Source organism: Meles meles, chromosome 3 (genome assembly GCF_922984935.1).
Source record: "Meles meles chromosome 3, mMelMel3.1 paternal haplotype, whole genome shotgun sequence".
NCBI lineage: Eukaryota > Metazoa > Chordata > Mammalia > Carnivora > Mustelidae > Meles > Meles meles.
In genome coordinates this window covers 113,483,093-113,503,215 of record NC_060068.1, presented here as the reverse complement: position 1 = coordinate 113,503,215, position 20,123 = coordinate 113,483,093, and the positions used below count along the sequence as shown (strand labels likewise).

The following is a 20,123-nucleotide window of genomic DNA, read 5'->3' as shown; positions in this document are numbered from 1 at the left end:
TTTTGCAGATTCCACACAAGTGAAATCAATATGGTATTTGTCTTTTCCAGTCTTATTCCCTAGCATAATACCCTCAAGGTGCATCCATGTAACCACAAATGGCAAGATCTCATCCTTTTTTATGGCTGATTAATATTCCACTGCATATATACCATATCTTCTTTATCCACTTGTCTGTCGATGAACACTTAGATTGCTGCTAATCTTGGTTATTGTAAATAGTGCTGCAATAAATATAGGAGGACATGTATCTTTTCATATTAGTGTTTTTGTTTTCTTTGGATAAATACCCAGTTATGGAGTTATGGATTATATGGCATTTCTTTTTTTAAATTTTTGAAGGAACCTCCATGCTGTTCTTCACAATAATTGTATCAATTTACATTAACCCTCCCTTATTTCTTGTCTTTTGATTTTAGCCATTTTGAAAGGTGTAAGATGCTAACTCACTGTAGTTTTGATTTGTTCAATGCACCTTATTAAACTTCCATTTGAGTGTATTCTTCCTGGGGCATTCTGTAATTTACTCATTTTATATATACATTATCAGTATTTTTTTTCTATGCCTTCCATTTCTTTACCAAGTTTATACTTTTTACTCCACTTTTCTTCCAGTTTCATTTCTTGGTTTTTTTATTTTTTATTTTACATTTTCAAAAAATGTCCTTAAATTCTTCATTGATGTGTTTGTATCCAAGTATGGTCAGTTTTCATCTGAAAAAAATCCCCCCGCCCTGGGGTGGAGTTCAATATTCCTCAGATGGTATGTAGCAAATCTCTTCTTTTTTGGTAACAACTATATATACTTTTATTAATCTTCCCTTTTCATCTTTTTGTAGTATTGGGATATTTTACAAGATTCCTAGTTTAATAGGAAATTAGCAAATACCCTGAGGGCCAGGTATTTTAGGATACTTTTTCTTTTCGTCTTGCTGGGCAGCGGAGAGAGGGAGGTGTGAGCCTTATAAGATGGTGATTTTGTGTTCACCTTGTCTTGCAGGAACCTAAAACTTCCCAGTGTGCTTCTTTTCTTCTTCAACACTTAAATACCAAAGGGAGTTTTTCTTTTTACCTTTTTTGTCTTAACCCTGAAGATACACACACATTTAGATGATGACTTTTGTAAATCACTCCATTTTAAAAGACTTCCCTACAGGTTATGCTCTGCTCTATCATACATACACACCCACAATTTTGAACTTAAGGTAGAGTGGCCGTGCCAGTTAACCTTAGGTACACTTGGTAGCTTCCATCTTGTATGTTTTCTGCAAATCTGCTTGGTTGGCTTTTGCTTACTACAAAGCCTTGCCGAGGACTGGAAAAAGACAGAATGTGAGAGATAATAACTGAGAATTAGTGGCTTATCTCCCCTTACTTAGAATTATGCTCAAAATTTGGCTTTCTCTGCCTTCAACTTATGCCTTGAACATGGTTTCTGTATAGATTTCTTTTACTCTTCTTATAGCTCTATACTGCTTTGGAGGAAATGTTGGGAGACAGGTAGTTAAGTGGTAACCACTGTCTTCGGCTGCTCAGAGAAGTGAGATCTAAAAGCTAAAGAAAGGAACTAACAATTCTATAAAGCAGTGTATGTGGGGGCTCAGTCATTTAAGTGTCTGATTCATGATTTCAGTTTAGGTAATGATCTCAGAGTCCTGAGATCAAGACCTGTGTCTGGCTCCACGTTCAACAGGAAGTCTGCATGACATTCTCACTCTCCCTTAGTCCCTCCTCCCAGTAGTGCTTACTTGCGTGCACTCTCTAAGATTTTTAAAATAATTCTATATGCTGGGGCACCTAGGGCAGCTCAGTGTGTTAAGACTTTGCCTTCGACTCAGGTCATGATATCAGAGTCCTGGGATCAAACCCTGCATCAGATTCTCTGCTCAGCAGGGAGCCTGCCTCTGCCTCCCTCCCTGCCTGCCTCTCTGTGTGCCTGTGATCTCTCTGTCAAACAAAATCTTTTTTAAAAAATTCTATAAAGCGGGGCACCTGGGTGCCTCAGTGTGTTAAGCCTCTGCCTTCAGCTCAGGTCATGATTTCAGGGTCCTGGGATCGAGCCCCACTTTGGGCTCTCTGCTCAGCAGGGAGCTTGCTTCCCCCTCTCTCTCTACCTGCCTCTCTGCCTACTTGTGATCTCTGTCAAATAAATAAATAAAATCTTTAAAAAAAAATTCTATAAAGCAATACAGGTTAAAAGTTCAGTAATATTGTCATGGGGAAGGTCTTTCTAATAATAAGCATAAACACTAACCAGAACTTTTTAAGAGGACAACAATGCTATAGATAAAAACCAAAAAATCTATTGCAAAATTTATTTTAGCTGATGTGAGAAAATGATTTATTTATGGCATCCTATAAGCAAAAGGGTTCATTTATTAACAAAAACCTCTTAAGGGAAAAAAAAATAATAATCCCATGTACTTGGTGACTTAGTCAGTTGACAGTCTGACTGATTTCACCTCATGTCATGATCCCAGGATACTGGGATAGAGACCTGTGTGGGGCTCAGCACTCAGCAGGTAGTCTACTTAGGGTCCTCTCTCTCCTTCAAGATCTGCCCCTACCATACTGTGCTCTCTCTCTATAATAATCTTTGCCAAATAAATAAATATGTAATCCAACTAGAAAAATGGGCAGGACATATGAATATTAAGGAAAACAAATCCCCTATAAGCCATATGAAAATATGCACAAGTAAATTAAAACTAGGAAATTTCCTTCTAACATGTCAGATTAAGATGACTAATGTATCGAGTGATCATAAAGATGCTCAATAACAGGCATTCCCAATCACTAGTGGAGTTACTAAAATTTGTACACATACATACATAGTAAAACCACTTGAAAGAACTTCATGCACTGACATTAAGTTCTTTCATGAATTCTAAATAATTTCAGCTAAAAAATACTGAGGCACTAAAGATTTACACTCATACAAAATATCAATACATTTTTATTTGTCAAAAGATATAGTATCAGGGTGTTTGGCTGCCTCAGTTGGTACAGCATGTGACCACTGATCTCAGGGTTATGAGTTCAAGCCCTACATTTGACATGGGGCCTACTTTAAAAAAAAAAAAATAATGGCGAAAAAAAATCACATGACATTTTGACAACAAAATCCTTCAGAAATCTCAAAAATAAAAATCTTAAAGCAATTTTGAATAATCTTCTCCTACAACTTATAAAGCATTTTTTGAGTGATTAATTTTGACTTAAATAATAACTTAACACTGAACACTTAAAAATGGTTAAGATAGTAAGTAAATTTTCTGTTATGTATTTTAGTACAATAAAATTAAACAACAACAACAACAAAAAAAACCAGTGTATATAAGAACACTGTAGTAAAAAGCACTATTCTTTTCTGATAAAGCAGAAAAAATACAAAATACATCAACGGACAAATAAATGAGAAAACTAGTACTGCCTGTGGCAGTTTTCTCGTGATGTCCGTTAATACATTTACTTAGAAGAGAGAGTTCTGAGGCCTTATTTAGATACACTATGTACACCAACACTTAAAGAAAATAAACATAATACACAGCCCATGCCTTGAACAAACTTCAGTTTAATTAACATTCACTGAATACTTCATATGCAGGCAGCACTGTGCAATACAATGGAAGACGCAAAGTGAGTAAGACAATTTCTACCTTGTAGGAGCTAAAATTATTTTGTTTATATGAAATTTAGGACACTGAAGTGCATGATAATGTAGATGACCCAATTTGGAGAAGAGCAAACAAACTATGTGAAGATGCGAAGTTTTGAGGCCTGACATTAAAATGCATCATTAAGAATGTAATCTCATTTCTTAATAACTTAAAATCAAATCAGATGACATGATTATCTACATGAGATGCTAGCAGAACGACAAGTCCATTCAATATAAGCTATTTTTCTAGTAAGGTCATCTTAGAACAAGGTAAAACAAAGTTGTGTTCTTGGTTTTTTTTAAATACTAAAAAAAACCAGAATAAACTGAGGTTTTCTAATGTTATATCGCCTCTCTAGATTTCTCAGTAACAAGAATTATTCCTTAATTATACTCTTAAAGAAAAATATTAAGATATAAACCATTTCTTACTTGGATATAACTATATGTCTCTTTCTCTCTTACACTCAAGTTTAGCAGAATATGGATGTTCAAAGATTATTAACTAAATTGCATAGGAAAAGAAAAAATACTTGAAAAGTCAGGGTTCCTCTAATAAGGCCTTTATTTAAAATTACTGGTAGAAGTAGTAAAAGAAATCACCAAAATTTGGAATATGGTATACAGAATTGTATCACTTTCTAAATAGTCTAAAGGATCAGAAAAAATTTTAAGTAGATAGAAACAACAAATTAGGTGTATAAGTCTGATATTATTCAGTATTTTTAAAGTCTCAGTAATGGCACCCCCTTGAGTGTTTAAAATCCCATTACATTTAAAGTTGAAACTGAAGCATATCAAAAAAATTCACAGCATTCTTTAAAGTTCTTACCACAATCATTTCTGAAGGCTCTAATACAAGACAATCACATCCTCTTTTTCCTCCAAACTGCTTACCAAAACTATAAAAACAAAAGAACAATTTCTTTAGCAAAGATATAGAGAAAATATATCAATATAGGAAAAATTAAAAAGAACCCCCCCAAAACCCTAAGCATTAACCAAGAAATTACAATCTTATCACTTATGCAAGATTTTCTTAAAAACAAACCAGAATCTTTCCTCATATTTACCCTTACATAACTGATCTCAACATAGGTTTTTGTGACTCATCTCTAAAACTTTTATAGTTTAAGATATTTGCCTAGTCTCAAATCTTCAATTTGGTATGTTGAATTAACGTAAAAACACCTAATAAAAAATGAAGCCATGACTATGGAAAATATTTTGGGGGCAGTGATCAACCAAAGACAAAAATAATTTAAACAATAAATCCACATTTAAATATATAAACAAATGTATTAAGATACACATGTGATTTATTTTTCAGAAATACTGCTGGGGAATCCCTAGCTAGCTCTTTCAAAAAAACTACAACTGGGTTAGTTCTAAAAGAAAGTATACTTCTATATTCTTCCAATGGGAGAAAGACTTCTCAGCAATCAAAAAAGGAAGCATTCATATAGCAAAATATAACATTTTCATTTAAAAGAGAAACTGAGGGGCACCTGGGTGGCTCAATGGGTTAAAGCCTCTGCCTTTGGCTCAGGTCATGATTCCAGTTTTCTGGGATCAAGCCCCACATCGGGCTCTCTGCTCAGCAGGGAGCCTGCTTCCTCCTCTCTCTGCCTGCCTCTCTGCCTACTTGTGATTTCTGTCAAATAAATAATAAATAAAATCTTAAAAAAAATAAAATAAAATAAAAAAATAAAAGAGAAACTGAATGTTTTAAAAGGATGGGGGGATAGGATAAAATACTTGCTAATTATTTAAGAGACAAAATGTTAACATACCCAATATGGAGACCATACTTAAACTGAAAAGCAATCTAAAATATTACATTTACAAAAATTAATTACCATGGCCAATTTTAAAATTTCTAAAATATTACTACAAACTAACCAAATTAAAAAGAAACTCCACTAATCAAGCAAAACATAAAATACCAAAAAGTAAACATAAGAAATATAGGTCATTTATAAAACACTATAAAATTTTATAGATAGACTGAAAAGAGTGACTGAATGAAGTAAGAGACCTATCACATACTTTTATGAAAAGGTTCAATATTCTAAAAATGTCAATTCTCAAAGTATAATGTTATACACAAATATTAGTTCATAACAAAAATCCTAAGGTGCCTCCTTAGTGTAGTAGGCAGCATGTCAGTCTTGTAACAAAATCTCAATGTCTAAATGTAATAAATTACTTCTGAAACATTAAAAAAAAATCACTTCTTTTTTTTGTGTTTTTTTTAATTTTTTTTTTTAAAGATTTTATTTATTTATTTGACAGCGAGAGAGAGATCACAAGTAGGCAGAGGGAGAGAGAGAGGGAAGCAGGCTCCCTGCTGAGCAGAGATTCCCGATATGGGACTCGATCCCAGGACTCTGAGATCATGACCTGAGCCGAAGGCAGCGGCTTAACCCACTGAGCCACCCAGGCGCCCCTCACTTCTGTTTTTTCTTAAGCAATATAACTATTTTTTTCCCCAAATGCTAATGGTATCTAATGCATAAAAAATGAGGAGCAAATTTATGGAAGTTTCTTTCACTGAAGATAGAGTAACAGGACCAGATTTACTCTACCTAAAAAAACCAAGAAAATCAGACAAAATATATAAAACAACACAGTTTCAAGACATTGGACAACAGCAAGGACAGGGCTGTGATTTCTAAGAGAGAAAATAAATAAATTAAGATAATACCTACAGTACCCTATTTTACAAAACAATAGGAACTCTCTAGGCCATTTAGGTACATGCCCTAGATCAGAATTAGCAAATTGCTTTCTCTGTGTCTAATAGGTTCAAAGCTTTATCATGAACAGGCTTTAGATTTGTTCAAATTTTTTTCTTACTTTACTAAAAGAATATGGTTTTTGTCCATTATTATTATACTAATTATATATTATATATAATATATATTATACATAGTATACATTATTATACTAATACAGTATACTGTATTAGTTGATTTATAAATGCTAATAAACCTTCTTGCATTCTCAAGATAACCCCAACTTATTAGTTTCTAATACTTTATTAATATATAACTGGATTTGGTTTGCTGTTATCTTGTTAATGACTGCTGCATGTATGTTCATGAAAGATAACAAAGTGTAGTTTGCTTTTCTTGTGTTGTTTTTGTCTGTGTTAGTGTTAGGTTAATAATGGACTCATAAAATGGGTTTTAAGTGCTTCCTCTTTCCCCAGTTTCCAAAAGAGTTTGCACAGGATAAATAGCAATGCTTCCCTAAATAACTGAAAATACTTAGCAGTAAAGCCATCTGGGCCTAGGCTTTTCTTTGTGGAAATAAATGTAATTAATTAATTTTACTTTTTTATAAATATATTCAAAGTTTCTTTTTCAGTCTCTATATGGTAATGTATGTCTTTTTAAGATTTGCCCTTTTTGGTATAAAGTGGTTTATAAAATTTTTAAATACTTTTAACTTCTGTAGGATATTAATATCTCTTCTTTTCATACCTGATTTTGGTACTATGTATTTTCTCTTTTTTAAATGATCAGTCTATTCCAAAGTTTATCAGTTCTGTTGACCTTTTCAAAGAACAAATTTTTCATCTCACTGATTATTTTCTGTTGTTTTCTGGTTTTTCTTTCATTGATTTCCACTCAAAGTTTATCTCTGTTTCAAATTTACTTTGCTATTCTTATTAAGATGAAAACTTAAAATGACTGAATTGAGACCACTCTTCTTTTCTCATGAAGTTACTATAAATTTAGTTGTAAATTTCCCTCTAAATTCCCCCTTCAGAGGAATCTCCATATGCGTTATATATTCATTTATTTCAAAATATTTTTTTTTTAAGATTTTATTTATTTATTTGACAGACGGAGGTCACAAGTAGACAGAGAAGCAGACAGAGAGAGAGAGGAGGGAGGCGGCTCGATGTGGGGCTCGATCCCAGGACCCTGGGATCATGACCTGAGCCGAAGGCAGAGGCTTTAACCCACTGAGCCACCCAGGCACCCCTCAAAATATTTTCTAATTTCTGCTATCAACTCTTCCTTGACCATGGGTCATTTACAAATGTTTTGTTCAAATTCTCACATTTCTTCCTGGAATTCATTTATAATTTAATTCCAATAGACTCTGAGAATAAACCCTGAGTAATTTCAACCTTCTTAAATTTACTGAGACATTTTATAATCTAGAGTATGCTCTATCCTGGAGAATGATCTACATGGCTGAAAAAAAAATGCATCAAAGTGGTAATAGTACTTCTCAAACTATTTATCTTCACTAATTTTTCAATCTAGTGGTTTCCACAGTTGATAGTTTTGAAATCTCCAGCTGTAAGAGTTCAATTTCTACCGATCTCTTCAATTGTCAGTTTTTATTTCTAGTATTTTAGGGCTCTATCATAGTTAAAAACTATTTTATGTTCCTAATATATTCATCCTTTTACAACTATGAAAATTTGCCCTTAGTCTCCAGTAACATTTTGGATTCTCTAGTCAATTTTGACTGATGTTGATATGACCACTCCAGTTGTCTTATGAATACAATATGCCTACTATATGCATTTCCATCCCTTTACTTTAAATGTATTTGTGCTTTGAACCTTAAGTACTGCCTAAAGACAACATATATTTCAATCTGGGATTACCACAGAATCTGATAACATGTCTTTTGACTAGAGTGCCTAGACCATAATTGTAATGAAATTACTGACATGGTTTGATTTTCCTACTTACTTTGTAAACGCCCCATCTTTTTTGTCCCTCTACTCCTACATTACTGCCATTATCTCTGTTGAGTAGTTTTAGTCTACCGTTTTAATTTCTGTGATGATTTTTAAATGCCCTTTAAATGCTATTAAACTCTTACTAGTTCATCTAAGGATTACAATATGCATACAGTACACAACAATACAAGGCAAGGCTGTCCACTGTCATTACTTCCAACCAACAATGTACTAGAGATTACAGCCAGTGCAATAACACAAGAAAAAAAATTAAAGGCACAGTGAATGGGTATCAAGAAATAAAATGTCTTTATCAGAGATGACCCATCTTGTACGTGGCAAACTGTAAGGACCTATAAACTTTCCTAGAAAACTTAAGAGTGTACCATGGTCACAGGACATAACATCAATATGTAAAAACCAATTAGTTTCTATATACTAACAATGAAAAAAATAAACATGAAATTAAGCAAGCAATGCTATCCAGAGTAGGATCAAAAAGAAAAATATTTGGGACTAGTTGAAGAAAAACGGATTCATGCACCTGAAAATGAGGAATTAAGAGAAATGAAAGATGTAAATAAATATAAAAACAGTCCATATTCATAGACTGGATAATATTATGTTGTTTGGACTTCAAGTCTCCCTCAAATAATCTACAGATTCAAAATATTTCCAGACTTCCAGGTTCTGTTCTGGCATATAAGCATCTTGGAAAATGCCATCTCTCCTAGTAACAAGTAAAAAAGTAAGCAAACCAATACATCACCAATGTTTCTTGATATGTAAGAGAAGTAAGGTAACAGGAACAAACTGCTGCCCCCAAATTAAAGGTAATGACAGTCAAGTAGAGAAAAACACAACTTTGAGTAGCAATCACTGCAGGAACTAGTGATAGGGTAAGGAAAATTGAACCGTAATTGATGAATTGCTAGAAACTCAATGTGGACACCTCTGAGAGTTAAAAACTTAAGAGATACAATCCCTGAAAGGGTCCCCACACTTTCTTGAGTTTTGTTCACTGATCTCCGCGAGGTTCTCACAGAGAATAAAAAAGCCCCCTGTACTTCTGGCAGGGGAAGGGAGAAAAGGAACCTTTTTTTTTTTTTTAAGATTTTATTTATTTATTTGACAGACAGAGATCACAAGTAGGCAGAGAGGCAGGCAGAGAGAGGAAGGGAAGCAGGCTCCCTGCTAAGCAGAGAGCCCGATGCAGGGCTTGATCCCAGGGCCCTGAGATCATGACCTGAGCTGAAGGCAGAGGCTTTAACCCACTGAGCCACCCAGGCACCCCGAAAAGGAACCATTTTGAAACATCCCACAGCATTCTATTCTTGACAAGGCCTGCCCATCAGAGTCTAAGAGACTTATAGAAAGGACAATACTCAACTCAAGTTGGCTCTAACCTTTCATATGAAGGAAGGGAAATATCCAAGTCCCACCCACTCTAGCAATCCTGTTCCACCTAAGGGGTGGGGGAAGGGAGGAGAAAGAGGAATACATGTAAAAATTCACAGTTCAGAGGTAATAATGGTTCACCAAAAAAACAAGATCTAATCACAGGACTATAAAATGCTTTCCCTTCTCCCATACTTTACCAGAATATTACTAAAGAACTACTTACAACAGTTTCTTTTACCCAGTACATCATATCTGGCTATCAAATAAAAATAACAAGGCATATTAAAAGATGAAAGACAAAGCTGGAAGAGACAGACCAAGTATCAGAACCAGACTCTGATAGGGCTGGAATGTATAATAACAATTATACACCATGACCAAGTAGATTTAACTCAGGTATACAAGGAGAGTTCAACACTCAAAAATTAATGTAATCCATCATATTAGAGGCTAAAAAAAAAAAATCACACAATCATACAAACAGATAATACATTTGACGAAAACCAAAACTCATTCATGATTACAAACTCAGTATACTAGGAGTACAGGGTAACCTCCTTAACTTGATTATGACTATTTACAAAAAACCAATAGCTAATATCTACTAAGATGAGAAACTAAGCAAGGATGTCCCCTTCTCAACCACTGCTTTCCAAAATTATACTGAAGGACCTAACTAATACAGTCGGAAAAGGAAACAAAAGGTCTAAGATTGGTAAGGAAAAGATAAAACTAGCCTGTTCACAGATGAAATGATTAAGTACAAAATCGGGGGGGGGGGGGGGCAAAAATACTTCTGGTATAAGCTATTATAGCAAGGTTGCAGGATACAAGTTTAATAAAAGTCAATTACTTTCCTATATACTATCGAACAAGCAGAATTTAAAATTAAAAAAACAATGTCATCCATTGGCATCCAGATAAATCAGAAATTATATGGTAAAAATCTATCAGAATAATGTACAAGATCAGTGTGGTGAAAATTACAAAACTCTGATCAAAGATATTTAAGAGCTAAACAAATGAAGAGAGATTCCATATTCATGAATAGGAAGACTCATTGTTGCTAAGATGTCATTTCTCCCCAAACTGAATTACAGATTCAATGCAATTCCCTTCAAAATCTCTGAAAGTTTTTTTCTTTAAAAATTTTTAAAGTTTATTTATTTCTTTGACAGAGAGATTGAGAGAGAATACAAGTAGGCAGAGTGGAAGGCAGAGGGAGACAGCATAGCAGGCTGCTCACCAAGCTGGATGCCTGATGCAGGCCTTAATCCCAGGACGCTGGGATCATGACCTGAGCCAAAGGCAGACACTTAACTGACTGAGCCACCCAGGCACCCCAAGTTATACGCAGATATTGAAAAACCAATTCTAGGGGTGCCTGGGTGGCTCAGTGGGTTAGGCCTCTACCTTCGGCTCAGGTCATGATCTCAGGGTCCTGGGATCGAGCCCCACATCTGGCTCTCTGCTCAGCAGGGAGCCTGCTTCCCCCTCTGTCTCTGCCCGCCTCTCTGCCTACTTGTGATCTCTGTCTGTCAAATCAATAAATAAAATCTTAAAAAAAAGGGTGGGGGCCAAAGACCATAACAGACAGCCCACCAAAGACGATATACAGATGGCAAACAACCACATGAAAAGCTCCACATCAGACATCATCAAGGAAATGCAAATTAAAATAACAATGAGATACATTACACCCTGTAGGAATGGCTAACTTCTAGTACACAGACAACACCGAATATTTGGTATGGTCATGGAGCAACAGGAACCCTCATTCATTGGTCTAGGAACATAAAATGGCACAAACACTTTTGTAGAGTTTGGCAATTTCTTACAAAATAGAAATACTCTTACCATACAACCTAGTAATCATATTCTTCCTCCCAAAGGAGTTGAAAACTTATGTACACACTAAAACATGCACATGGATGTCTCAATCAGCTGTTCAAGAGTCAACTGTAAATTCTTATAATTTGAGAATATGACAAACAACACAAATGAAAAAAGAAAAGCTCTAACAAACAATTTAACAGAGAAAGTATAGCAATGCCTAATAAGCACATGGAAGGATCTGCAAAGGCACCACTCACTAATGAAATGCAAAATAAAATAGCACTGAAAGGCTGTTAAGTACACACTGAAAGAGTAGTAATCGAAGACTGTCAACAGCAAGTGATGGAGAAGATAGAGAGAAACTTGATTCATTAAATGGTGCTGGCCACAATGTAGAACACTACAGTCACCTTTTAAACAATTTTGTCCTTCTCAAAAGTTAAATATATGCTTCTCATACAACAGAACAATTCCACTATTTTTGGATACATACAAAACAAATGTAAACACACAGCCCATATAAAGACTTGCAAGTAAAACGATTATGTGTAAAAACTCCCAAGCTAGAATAAAAAATTTCTTATTTCTCAAAATTTTCAACTTCTGTTAAATGGCTGGACAAAATGTGGAATGAAGTACAATTTAATAATTTCTAGAATGAAGTACAATTTAATAATTTTTTTTTACAATGAGTGTGCTACAACTGTTATGCTCAGACAGGGATGAATCTCAAAAATATTATTCTAACTGACTGAAGCCAAAAACCAATGACTACTTTTAAATAACGGCAAGAAGAAGATATGACAGAAAGCAAACCACGTTAACTGCAAAAGAGCATGAGGCAACTTTTTCAGGCAATGGAATTCATCTGTAACTGTGATGCACCAATGTATACATTTACTATAAATTATTCAACTGTGAACTTTGGATGAATTTTATGGTATGCAAATTACACTTCAATAAATCTATTTTAAGAAGATTCCAGAGAAATGGAATAGAGGAAGGTTCACTGGCACACATAAGTACTACAAATAAAAGGAAATAAAATAAGTACTACATAAGTACTACAAATAAAAGGAAAAAAAATCATCCTTGGGACTTTGTAACAATTAAAGAAGTCACCAGTGAAAAATGAAAAGACAAGAATCAGTCCAGGAAAAGTATTTGCAACAGATTTGTCTTGTAATGAATTTTTATGCATGATATACAAATAATTCCTATAAATTTGTGAATGGTTAATAACTACAGGCAAAAGAGCTGATAGCATTAGTTATCACAGAAATGCAAATTAACACCACAATGAGATCCATTTCATACACACCAGAATAGCTAAAATTAAAGACTAACCATCTCAAGCACTATGGAGGATACAGAGCAACGTGAATTCTATAAACTGGTGGTGGTAATATAAATGGTACAAAACTCAACATAACATCTGGCAGTTCTTTTTAGAAGTTAAATATGACTACCACAGAGTTCAGTCACTGAACTGAAGCTCTTCACTGAAGAAAAACACCGGTCTATACAGAGACTTGTACAGAAATGATCAGGAGCCTGAGTGGCTCAGTCGTTAAGCATCTGCCTTCAGCTCAGGTCATGATCCCAGGGTCCTGAGATTGAATCCTGCACTGGGCTCCCTACTCAGCAGAAAGCCTGCATCTCCTTCTCCCACTCATCCTGCTTGTGTTCCCTCTCTCACTGTGTCTCTGCCAAATAAATATATAAAATCTTAAAAAAAAAAATCATTGGGTCTTTATTTGTTATCATAAAAAATTGGAAACAACCTTAATTTCTTTCAATAGTAAATTGTATAAACAGACTGTGATACATGCATACAATGGGATACTAATGACCAATTTTACAAAATAAATTATTTTTTTTTAAAGATTTTATTTATTTATTTATTTGACAGAGAGAGATCACAAGTAGATAGAGAGGCAGGCAGAGAGAGAGAGAGGGAAGCAGGCTCCCTGCTGAGCAGAGAGCCCGATGTGGGACTCGATCCCAGGACCCTGAGATCATGACCTGAGCCGAAGGCAGCGGCTTAACCCACTGAGCCACCCAGGCGCCCACAAAATAAATTATTATATACATGGCAACATGAAGGTAACTCCACAATGTTAAGTGAAATATTTTAAATACAAGGAACTGTACATTTATTTATATAAATGTTCCATTTATATAAAAGAGTGGTAAATGTTATCTATATACCAAACAGCAGAACAGTGGTTGCCTGATGATGAAGGTGCAACAAAGTACAGATTACAAACTGACAACTAGATAAATAGCATCTGCAAAAGATTTACACCTATGAGTATGTTTGGTGAAAAAGTGAATGTTCTACCTTCTCATCCCCAATTCCCCTTCTAGACAGAACAATAAAGCCTGTCTGCTCTCTGTAAATCTCTTCGATATCGTACTGTGGTTTCTTCCCAGGGCAGTAAGGCAGGAAAGACAGGGTGGGGGTGGGGGGCATTTAAATTAGGAAAAAACAAAACAAAACCCAACAGTCAGTTCACAAATCAGTAGACAAGAGACAGAAAATCCTACAGATTCTCTAAGATGGCTATTAGAACAAACAAGTGAATTTAGTAAGGTGCCAAGATATAAAATCAACACATGCAACAAACACATCAACACTGAAAACTGCAGAAGAGCACTGAGAGAAAACTACACAACATCGCTGACCTAAACAAATAGACTGAAGCACCTTGTTCATGGTCTAAAAGAGACAACTGTTAAGATGTCAATACCACCGAAAATGGTCCTACAGATTCATTTCCAATCAAAATCCCAGGCTTTGTTTTTTTTTATTAATAAATTGATTTTAAAATTCACCTGAAACTGTAAAGAACCTATAATAATTCAAACAATTTGACAAAGCTCTGAGGACTCAGACATTTTGTAATATATTATAAAGCTAGAGTCATCAGGATAATGTAGCAATGGAACAACACAGAAAAAATGAATGAAAAAAATAAATCAATGAAACAAATTAAACAGTTGGAAAATAGACCACATAGTCAATAAAATTTCAACAATGATACAAAGGTAATTCAGAGAAAGGATAGTTTTGTCAACAAATGGTGTTAGAACAACTGACTATGTACAGGTAAAAATGATGAAATCAGATCCACATACCACGCTACGAAAAAAAAAAGTAACTACAATAGGTCACAAACTTAAATATATCATAATAAAATCTGCAACTATACAGGTTCCAGAAGAAATTACAGAAAACTAATTGTGACAATGGTTTAATCAAAGATTTCCTACATACAACAAAAGCACAGTCCATTAAAGAAAAACTTGATAAACTGGACTTCATTAAGTTCTTTTGCTCTCTGAAAAGCAATTAATAGATGGAAAACAATCCACAGACCAGAAGAAAATATTTGTCAGGCACCCATCTTTTGAAGGAACTATGTAAAGCATAAAGCATCTGAAACTATAAATCATACAACTCTATCTACCCCGCCCAAATGGGCAAATGATTCAGAGAGACCCTTTGTAGAAGATATGTAATTGACAAATAACTACACAAAAAGATGCTCACCATCACTAGTCTTTAGGGAAATGCAATTTTTTTTTTTTACTTTTTTTGTTAACATATAATGTATTATTTGCCCCAGAGGTACAGGTCTGTGAATTGTTAGGCGTACATACTTCACAGTACTCACCATAGCACATACCCTCCCCAATGTCCATAACCCAACCACCCTCTCCATTCCCCCTTCCACCATCCCCCGAGACCCTCAGTTTGTTTTGTGAGATTAAGAGTCTCTCATGGTTTGTCTCCCTCCCGATCCCATCTTGTTTCATTTTTGGGAAATGAAATTTAAACTACTATCAGCTATGATCACATACCCATGAGGATATGTAAATTAAAAAGATTGACTTTGGGGCTCCTGGGTGGCTGGGTCAGTTTGGTTAAGCATCAGCCTCTTGATTTCGGCTTAGGTCATGATCCCACAGTCAAGAGGATGGACCCCTGAAGCCCGCTCCTCATTCAGCAGGGTGTCTGCCTGAGATTCTCTCTCTCTGTGTGCCTCAGCTCCTCTCCACCCTCATCTCATCCTTGAGCGCTCTCTCTCTTTAAAAAATAAGATTGACCTTACCAAGTGTTTGTGAGGAGGTATTGTGGAACAACTAGTATTCTCTTATACTGTTGGTGGGAATGTAAAATGACAAATGTGGAAAAGAGTGTAACACTTTTTTTAAAAAAAAGTTTTATTTATTTGACAGAGAGAAATCACAACTAGGCAGAGAGGCAGGCAGAGAGAGAGGAGGAAGCAGGCTCCCTGCAGAGCAAAGAGCCCGATGTGGGGCTCGATCCCAGGACCCTGGGATCATGACCTGAGCCGAAGGCAGAAGCTTTAACCCACTGAGCCACCCAGGCGCCCCAAGAGCGTAACACTTTCTTAAAAGGTTAAATATCCCTCTATCACACAACCTAGCTCTTCCAAAATATACATACATACTTATATACCCAAAATAAATGAAGTATGTGTCTACATGAAGACTTATAATCCATTCTCTTCCCATGTATTTACTAAAAAGATTAACCATATGCCCATATAAAGACTTGCACACAAATGCTGATAGCATCACAAGTCAAAATAATCAAAAACAGGAAATTACCCAAATGTCCATGAATAGTTGAACTGCCAAGAGTGGTATATCCATACAAAAGAATATTGCAATAAAAAGCAATGAAATATATAAAAGATGAATGGATCAAGATAATGTGGTACAGAAGGAAATCCTGTCATTTCATGGATGAACTCTGAGGTCATTATGGGTTTTTTGGTTTTTGTTTTTTAAGATTTTATTTATTTATTTAACAGACAGAGATCACAAGTAGGCAGAGAGGCAGGCAGCGAGAGGGGAGGAAGCAAGCTCCCCGCTGAGCAGAGAGCCTGATGTGGGGCTCGATCCCAGGACCCTGGGATCACGACCTGAGCCCAAGGCAAAGGCTTTATCCCACTGAGCCACCCAGGCGCCCCTGAGGTCATTATGTTGAATGAAGTACACCATAAACAGAAAGACAAAAACGATTCAGTACCACATGTAGAGACAATTTTTTATTTTAAATCTGATTTCATAGAAACAGACTAAAATGGGGGTTGCCAGGTACTCAAGGGAGAGGGAGTTACAGTGATGAAGGTGGAAGGAAAACAATTTTCAGAAGCACAAGAATAAGCTCTGGTGATCTAACGTACTGCATGGTGACTTAAAAAAGAAAAAAAGGAATGAAATATTGATACATATTAAAACACGGATAAACCCCAAAGTAATTTTAATGTGAGAAGCCAGCCAAGAAAAAAATATGTATTTTATGTTTCACCTTATATAAAATTCTAGAAAATGTTATCTACAGTGACACACACACACACACACACACACACACACACACACATCAAATCCCTGCGGACAATGAGAGGGAATAGGAAGGTGGAAATACTAAGTTTACAATGGGGCACAAGTAATTTTGGGGGGTGATGGATATGTTCATTATCTTTACTAGAGTGGTAGTTTTACATGTGTATACATACACCAAAATTTATCAAACTGTATATTTTAAATAAACGCAGGGGCACCTGGGTGGCTCAGTGGGTTAAGCCTCTGCCTTCGGTTCAGGTCATGATCTCAGGGTACTGGGATGGAGCCCCACATCGGGCTCTCTGCTTAACGGGGAGCCTGCTTAACCCTCTCTCTCTCTCTGTCTACTTATGATCTCTGTCTGTCAAATAAATAAATAAAATCTTTTAAATAAATAAATAAGTGCAATCTAGTCTACATCAATTACATCTTTAAAAAGTTGTTTAAAAGACAATTAGGGTGGCTGGTTCACCCAGTTGGTTAGAGCATGGTGTTAATAAGAAACAACTAAGAAAATGAAAATGCAAGCCAAAAATGACAGAAAATGTATGCAAAACCTATCTCCTTGTATCATGAATGTATTAAGGATTCCTACTTAAAAAATTTTAAGACAAAACAACTCCACTTAAAAGCTCTAAAAAAAAACTTTATACAGTCACTTCACAAAAGAATATAGAGGAAGCAGCAACCAATAAACATAAGAAAAACTGCTAAATATCATTAAGCAGGAAAATTAAAATGCAAACTACTTCACAGTGACTAGAACAGCTAAACTAAAATACTGACAATCATGAATTGGTTACTGCGTAGGAAGAAAAACAACTCTTAAGACACTGCTGGTGGGAGTTTAAAATAGTACAATGCTGTAGAAAGCAGTCTGGCAGTTTCTCATTAACAGTTTCTCTATTAAACTTCAAGACACATTATAAAGCTACTGTAATTACAACAGTGTGATATTCAAGCAGTGACAAACAAAATCTACTGTAACAATCAGGAGCCCAGAAACAGGATATCCACATATGTGGATATTTGTTTATAAAAAAAGATATGGCACTGAACAAGAATGGATAAAAGATATACAGAAATCCATATGGCAAACTGCACAAGATTATCATACTCAAAAATCCAATCTAAGTAGAATATAGACCTAAATGTGAAAAGAAAACAAGGAAAGTTCTAGAAAGTAACAAAGGAAAATATCATCGTTAACTACAGGTACAGAAAATTTTTCTTAAGCAAACAAGACAAAAAGAAAAAGACCGATCCCCATTAGAATTAACAACTTTCATTAATCCAAAGGCATTACTAAGAGAATGAACAACACAAGACACAGGGAAAAGGTATTTACAACAAAAATAACCAAAGATTATTATTCAGAATTTATAGAGAATTTCTATCTCATTAACAAAAGGACAATGCATTAGAAAAATGGGCAACAGATCTAAAGATGAACTTGAAAAAAAAGTTATTCAAATAAAAATGCACTCACTCATCAGCAATCTGTAATATACAAATTAAAATTATATGAGGTATAGACACTCAACAGTAACTTAAATTCAGCAGTCAAAGTAAGTAAAAACCACAACAATACTGAATGTTGGTGAGGATATGGAACTACAGAAATTCTCATGCAATGCTGGTGAGTGTGTAAAATAGTACATCCACTTTTGAGTATAACTGGCAATCAAAAATATATGAATACTGTTCATATGAATACAGACATCCTGTGAGTCAACAATTCTCTGCTACATAAATGCATGCCAATGGGCATCTGATGTACAAAAAGGTTCACAGCTGTTTTACTTCTATAAAGTAGAAGCCCTCAACTTCTATAGCCCTCAACTATACAAACAATGTAATACTAATAAAGTAACTGTAATTACATGGATGAATCGCATTAACTGAGGGCCAAAGAAGTTACACACAAAAGAATATTGTATGACTACACTCATATCAAATTGAAAAGTGAACAAAACTACAGTGTTTAGGTGTGCATACTGTCAGGCTAAAACTCTACAGATATTAAAGACTAAATTTTTTAAAAATGTTATCTTTGGTGGGAAAGGGAGAAGCAGGAAAGCTGATTTGAGAAGACTGCAGGCTGCCTCCAGGGTGTTGATAATGTTCAATTTTTTGATCTGGGGAATAAGTAGGCAAATGTTAAATCTATAGTAACTCACTGATATACACATTTGGGTTATCTGCACTTTACCCATATGTTGCAGAATAAAAGAGTTAAAACCAAGGAACAGTGTTCCTTTTTGGGTCAGAAATGTGGGGGAAAAAAAGAATTTCTTTGTCACATATGTATTTAAAAAATCTGAAGAAGACATTAATAAAAGTGGTTAGTCATCTATGTAAGATGGGTTAAATGGTATGGATGACAGTATTTCTGAATGGTACAAATTTAAAAAGTACATCCTGAACACCTGGATGATCAGTGGGTTAAGCCTCTGCCCTAAGCTCAGGTCATGATCTTAGGGTACTGGGATGGAGCCCCGCATCCTGCTCTCTGCTCAGCAGGGAGCCTTCCCTCCTGCCCGCCACCCTCTGCCTGCCTCCCTGCCTCCTTGTGATCTCTGTCAAATAAATAAAATCATTAAAAAATAATAATTAGGGGTGCCTGGGTGGCTCAGTGGTTTATGCCGCTGCCTTGGGCTCAGGTCATGATCTCAGGATCCTGGGATCGAGTTCTGCATCGGGCTCTCTGCTCGGCAGGGAGCCTGCTTCCCTCTCGCTCTCTCTGCCTGCCTCTCCGCCTACTTGTGATCTCTGTCAAATGAATAAATAAAATCTTTAAAAAAAAAAATTAGATTCTTGGAAAAAAAAAAAAAAGTTCGTCCTTAGAAAAAGAACAAAGCTACTTACAGTGTTATTTAAAGAAAACCTTAACAACCCCAAGACTAGCAGAGTGCATGACACATGCAGGCACTCCATGTTTACTAAATCAATTAATGCCCCAGTACTGGAGATATTCTCTGATTGCAAATTCTGTTACCTTCTTCTTTGCCAAGCTAATACTGCTTATCTGTAGAATCCATTTCCACAACTGCCTAATTTTTTTTTTTCCATGTGAAACAACAGTGTGGCCCGTTTCAAACAAAGCAGTCATCCCTATCCAAAGTAAATCAG

General features: G+C 35.4%; 1 protein-coding gene across 6 annotated transcripts in view; it reads right to left on the bottom strand.

Moving 5' to 3' along the window:
* The window catches only part of RAPGEF6 (Rap guanine nucleotide exchange factor 6), a 190,205-nt gene that overhangs the window by 133,933 nt on the left and 36,149 nt on the right, over positions 1-20,123 (bottom strand). For 5 of the 6 annotated variants that reach the window (XM_046000273.1, XM_046000274.1, XM_046000277.1 and 2 more), the window contains exon 5: positions 4,494-4,563. The exons of the other annotated variant lie outside the window; for it this stretch is intronic. In XM_046000273.1, coding sequence (XP_045856229.1) covers positions 4,494-4,563 — 70 coding nt within the window. The remainder of the gene's footprint in view (positions 1-4,493; positions 4,564-20,123) is intronic. 6 annotated transcript variants of the gene reach the window in all.